This window comes from Phoenix dactylifera, chromosome 8 (assembly GCF_051530095.1).
Source record: "Phoenix dactylifera cultivar Ajwa chromosome 8, Ajwa_hap1_PhDact_Kaust_v1.1, whole genome shotgun sequence".
NCBI lineage: Eukaryota > Viridiplantae > Streptophyta > Magnoliopsida > Arecales > Arecaceae > Phoenix > Phoenix dactylifera.
Window position 1 is genome coordinate 29,411,143 of NC_143197.1, and position 6,466 is coordinate 29,417,608.

The 6,466-nt window shown below is 41.3% G+C and overlaps 1 protein-coding gene across 1 annotated transcript; it reads left to right on the forward strand.

Moving 5' to 3' along the window:
• Positions 1 to 485: 485 nt before the first annotated feature.
• LOC108511557 (WRKY transcription factor WRKY24-like) lies at positions 486 to 4,906 on the forward strand. The gene is made up of 5 exons (XM_039124927.3): positions 486 to 945; positions 1,597 to 1,785; positions 1,930 to 2,486; positions 2,577 to 2,738; positions 2,942 to 4,906. Exons 1-5 carry the CDS (start codon positions 622 to 624, stop codon positions 3,384 to 3,386), a joined length of 1,677 nt encoding a protein of 558 aa, XP_038980855.2. The 5' UTR covers positions 486 to 621; the 3' UTR covers positions 3,387 to 4,906.
• Positions 4,907 to 6,466: the final 1,560 nt, after the last annotated feature.

Below are 6,466 nucleotides of genomic sequence, written 5' to 3' on the forward strand. Positions count from 1 at the left end.
AACTTAATGACTTAACAATATAGGTTGAGCGTGATCTCTTATTTACAGAAAATGAGCTCAGTCAAATCTCCAAATGCAACACATCCTAATTTTATTTTTATTAATTTAACACATTTTTTTACTTGGGACTTACGAAACTCATAGGACCAATTTACCCTTTGCTTAATGAATAGAGGTTCAATTATAATTGGTTATTTTTTTAATTTTTTTAATTTTTTTATTTTTAACCCTTGGACTTTCAACAAAGGCACAAAACTAAGTCATTATCATGAGCTAGTATTAATAGGAGCAAAATTATTTAGGGATGTTTTTGTGATTTCCGCGGCACGGAGGAGGTCAAGAAGGGTATCAGGACACTACGGCCCTCGGCCGCCGGTCAAACCCACGAGTTTTGACCAGCAATTCAACGGTCAAGTTTTCCACCCTCGCTATCTCCTTCTAAGAAGATGCCCCCGGCTCACCTTTGCCCATTTACCTAATACGTAACCCAGTAGTCCAATATCACCAATCCCCATCCTCCCCTTCCCTTCTCTCAGCCATATTCCACCTCTCCTCCTCCCCGACTCCATTCCAACTCCCTCTCTTCCTCTAATTCTTCCCTTCTTCTGGTCTCTCCTCCCTATGGCTTCCTCCACGAGGAGTTTAGAGACCTCGGCCAATTCCCAGTCAGCCGCCTTCTCCTTCCCGACGTCCACTTCCTTCTCCGAGCTCCTCCTGGGTGCTGGAAATAATGATGGCGAGGACCGGTCGATGACCGGGACCGGTCGCCGGGGGTTCTCTGGCAGTATGGTAAACAGTGGAGCAGCTGGTCCGAAGTTCAAGTCCATAACTCCTCCTTCACTGCCTATATCTCCACCTCCTATCTCTCCATCCTCCTACTTTGCCATTCCACCCGGCCTCAGCCCGACGGATTTCTTAGACTCTCCTGTTCTCCTCTCCTCTAACGTAAGAACATGAAATAATACAGTCTCTCCTTGTCTGCATATTTTTATGATTATATATTTCACGAGTTACTTCTTATGCTATAATTTCGTTTTGGAAAAAATAATCCTCTCTTCCTACTTTATGAAGCTATTTTAATGGAATTTTAGGTACTACAATTGGTTCCTCCGATGTCCAGCTTTTGCATGATAATATTCAGTCTGTTTAGATGTCTTGTTGACCTTCCTACCTTCATTTTATTTTCCATCCCCCTTTTATTATTGTGATGATGATAAGAGAAATTTTGGGGTTCGTTTTCATGATTTCCTATTACAGCTAAAATCTGTTCCTCTAAATCCACAAGGATCTCTTTTGAATTCAAACTCCTCAATATTGCTTGATTGATTGATTGGTTTTCTTTTCTTGGTAGCGTTACTACGTGATTTCATGCATGTTTTGGGACAAATTGTAGTTTGTCTTGAACAACCCCAACTAGCCCCTCTTTCGGCCCCCTTTTCTTGCAGCATCATTTAATTTGTGCCTTCCAACTGTTGTGTTGAGATGTCTAGTCTTTCTGATTCATGGGTTGACCGACTTATACATCTATTAGGTATCTGTCAATTATTCCATAAATGATGCTCTACTAATTAATCTGCGTTGAATATCTTTTGATAGATTCTGCAATCTCCAACAACCGGTACTTTTGCGACACAAACTTTTAATTGGAGGGGACCTGCTGCTGATTATCAGCAAGGCATCAAACAGGAAAATGAGGCCTACTCTGAATTCTTTTTCCAAACCCAAGCAAGTAATGGGACCATGCAAACATCATCCCTCTACCCTTCGTCAATGCCCATTTCTTTGGTATGTGCCCCAGTCTCCTCTTTTATAATCACTGCTCTTGTATGTTCTTTTCATTTATAGATCTCTGACATGAAATATTTTTGATATTATAAGACCTTATAGGATTCTAATGTATACATCTTGCTTCTCTTTATGCTGATGTAGGATCAACAATCATTCAGTTACCAACAACACAGCAACAATGCCTACACTAAATCCGAATTCGTCGCTCCCAGCCAAACGAGTTCTTCTGGAATTCCAACCTCACAAGCGAATATCCAAGTTAACAATGGCGGCTACCAATCTAACGTAAGAGCGCAGAGGAGGTCAGATGACGGCTACAACTGGAGAAAGTATGGGCAGAAGCAGGTGAAAGGAAGCGAGAACCCTCGCAGCTACTACAAGTGCACTTTCCCGAATTGCCCGACAAAGAAGAAGGTGGAGAGGTCGTTAGATGGACAGATTACCGAGATTGTGTACCGGGGTTCCCACAACCACCCAAAGCCTCAGGCCACCAGAAGGAACTCGGCTTCCTCTCAAGCAATTCAGGCTTCAGGTGCCGCTGAAGCAGCCGATCATTCTTTCAGGGCACAATCAGGCACACTGATTGACTCCGTTCCGACACCGGAAAATTCTTCAGCATCTTTTGGTGATGACGAAGTTGATATTAGTAAATCAGGTGCTGATGAGTTCGATGAAGGTGAACCGGATGCTAAGCGATGGTAAGCATTTTCTTTTGTTAATCAGACTTTAAGAAGAGTAGTATTGTGAAGGGGGAGCGAAGTGAAATAATGTCTTCCTTTGTTTTCCAGGAAGAAAGAAGGTGAGAATGAGGGAATTTCAACCTTGGGCAATAGGACAGTTCGGGAGCCGAGAGTGGTGGTTCAAACCACAAGTGATATCGATATCCTTGACGATGGGTATCGGTGGAGAAAATATGGGCAGAAGGTGGTGAAGGGGAATCCGAATCCAAGGTACGAATTATTATAAGCATGTTCATGGTACACAAATTAGTATAACTGAGTTTAATTAGCACGTCTATATATCTTTTTTTTTTTTGCTTGATCCCTTTGGTTACTTGCTTCATGTATAGGGAAAATATAACGTCTAGTGCATGATGTAAATCTTCTACATTAGAATCGGTGACTAATATTGGTTCCATGCATGCTACCTATAGGAGCTACTACAAATGCACCACAGTGGGTTGCCCGGTGAGGAAGCATGTGGAGAGGGCATCCCATGATCTCAGGGCAGTGATCACGACCTACGAAGGCAAGCACAACCACGACGTTCCCGCTGCTCGTGGAAGCGGAGTCAGTAGGCCTTCAACAGACAGCAACAACTTCACCACGGCTATTAAACCCTCAGCAATGGTGAATCATCCTAATCGAATCGCTGCTAATTCTCTTTTTAGTGATAGACCAAGTGCTTCTGTGAGCCATGCTCCATTTACACTCGAGATGCTGCAGACCCCAGCAGGGACCAATATTGGATTCTCTGGATTTGATAACTCGATGAATTCTTACATGAATCAGCAGCACCAGAGACACATGGAGGGTGTGTTCTCGAAAACAAAGGAAGAGCCAAGGGATGACTTGCTTTTCGAGTCATATCTATGCTGAGATTTATAGGAGGGAAAAGCAATAAACGCAGTTGGTTCTACTAGTTAGGATTCTCATCATACATTTTATAGGCTTTTTGGGTGTAAATGGAGTCAAAAGTGGTATAGAAGATCTAATCTCATTTTTTCATTTGTTTTGAGGCCCAAACCAGGCCTCTCTCACTCCTGAATGAATAGCATCAAGGAGGGAAAGAAAGAGGAGCTAATAGATTTGAGCAAGTCCAATATTCATGTTGTACCACAGGATCTTGTGAAAGGTTTAAGAAAGGAAATTTTCACAGAATCTATCAGATATGTGAATAACGGTAACTTTAATGCACCCAAATCACAACCCAAAAGCTAGGGGCGCCATTTGCACATGCACATAAAAATTATATAACTTGATGCCTTGTGTCAGTGAATTAGTACCCAATCTTTCTCTCTCTCTCTCTCTCGCGTGCGCTTGTCATTGCGTATCCGTGCACTCGCTTGTAAAAATGGTTTGACATACTATAGCTTGAATAGTAGCTTGTTTATATCAAGCCTTCAATAAGGAGCGGGGAGAAAGAAAATACTTACAATGACGGCGCACTTTATTTGAAGGAACCTCTAGGACAAGCTTGATTAGTTTATTGCCAAGTGTTAAGGAAATTTTGTATATATTACAAGTGGCGTTGCTTGACTTCGTATAAAATTGCCTTGCGTACGTACAAACTTGGGATTAACGATTATCTAGCATTTACAGTGACATTGTGTGATAGCACCAGTTATTTGCATCTATGAAGGCATGTTCTTCAATATAAAATCAAAAGGATCGTTGAAATATTCAACAACTTTGGGCAATAAGAACTGCTCCAACTTTGCAAGCCTTTCTTCCCTCACAAATACAGTCAAATCAACTCATCCTATCTTATGTTGGAGCAAAATAGATGCTAATAACATGCAAATCTTTTCAAATAACAATGAAAAATAGAGCTGAACAATGGGGCACAAAATAGGCTCAAAACCACTATAAAATCCTTCATTTCAACCATTAAAAACTGAAATATAACTTACAAATATGGAGAAAATCAGCAACTAGGAAGATGTTTTTTCTTCTTGTAATCTTCTTTCTTTTAACACAAAATCTGCTCAAGGAGTTTCTCCTATCAAGCTCTCACCACTCTCTTTTTATTTTTCAAAGAGAAACTCAAAAGACACCCTCATACCATAAAACCCATGGGCTAATTTTTCTTCTTTTTTTAATATAAAGTGGGACCTACAAAGAGACCATTAAGTACACTAAGAAACCAGAAAATTACATAAAATGCCATAGACTAAAAAGTCGAAGAAACCAATTAAATTGGGTTTAAATTTCCAACATCTTAGTGACCTCAAAAGAAGCTTCGGCAATCACTTAATTCCAAATTCCCATTGTTGTTTCTTGTTTAAACAAGATATGTAGTCTTCCAAACATGTGAAAGCGGATCCACGTAAAAGCATTTAGAGTCTCCTTTTGATTTCATATGATTACAAATTGCTTTTCTACGTAGCCAGCTTGTTTTCCATTCTTTGTAAGAGGACCATCCAGTCAGATTTTGAAGGTCTACCACCCCTGAGTGGGAGGCCAAGGTATTTTAGGGGAGGCGAGATCAGCGGAAAATTCAATCCATAAGCACACACCTCCAAAGTTTGACCTGTGCCCAAGGGAAGAAACCGAGCTCTTGTGGCTGTTAATGGATAGCCTAGAGACTAGCTCGAAACATATATAAGAGGATCACTTTGAGGACTGCACACTACTTTGCCTCCGCTTTAAGAAAAATCAAGGTGTCATCCGCATATTGCATGATCTTTGTGCCACCAGCAATCCATGGGTTCCCCAGTCCTTCATAAATCCTTGTCGAAGCAGCATCATTAAGCATTCTGCATAAGGTGTCTACTGCAAGAATGAAAAGGAAGGGAGAGAGTGGATCACCTATCTCAATCCCCTCCTGCAGAAAATCCAATCCCCCAGCTCGCTATTAATATTTACAGCAATTTTGCTTGTGAGAAGAATATTTTCAACCCAACTGATAAATAAGCGTGGGAATTTTTCCATAGTGAGGACTTTGAGAAGATATCTAGGGTTGATTCGATCAAAATCCTTCATGAAGTCCAGTTTGTAAACCGCTCCTTCTCTGTCTTGCACTTTCTTGAATTATGCAATATTTCATTTGCACAGAGGAAATTATCCATAATAGATCTCCCTTTGATGAAGGCAGGCTGAGCAGGATCGATAAGCCTATCAAGAAAAGGTTGAATCCTGTTCACTAGAACCTTGGATATAATTGTGATGCAGCTGTGGATTAGACTGATGGGCCAAAAAATTGCAGGGAATTGCATGGTTGAGTCCAGCCAAGTCTAACTTTTTCTGATACAACTGTCGGAAAAGAAAGAGGATGTCTCCAAAAATCATTCGATAATGACTGAAGCACACCTGGGGTTGGGTGTACTAATTTGGATTCCTGTAGGCCTGCTATCCAACAATCATTCGATATCAAACAGTCTCTAACTATTCTCTTTTTCACTGGCTCCCCAAGACCACAGACGTTCCAACTAATAATAGTCATACTTGAAGGGCCAAGACAACATTGATATCCAAATAAACATAGGAAGCATAATGACTGAAAACCAGAACGAGTGCGAGCAACATACGTAGAAAGACTCATATCCACCCCCACAGGTACAGGAGGGATTCTTCTACTAGGTACAAACAAACTGGGAGCATCATAATAACTTCCAACTTATAATATCCATAACAACTTCATCCAGGATACAGTAGACGACTAAACTGAGCTTAAAGAGGCTCTGCTCTCCTCCATGCAATGGATGATTTGAACAATCTTCTCAACTTCATCAGAATCCAATATCTTCACCCCAGAAAGCCTCGCCCATTCCACCAACTTGTCTGGGTCAACAGATTTCAAGAGCAAGTGAAGCTTGGCAACCTCAGACTGGAGACTCTCCGAGAAAGCGTGCCGGTGGACCTCGTTGCTAAAACTCGGCTCGGCGTCTGACAGGGGTACAGGAGGCTTGCCAGTGGCACATTTCTTCTTCTTTGCCGAGAGAAGCTTGGCTCTTGCA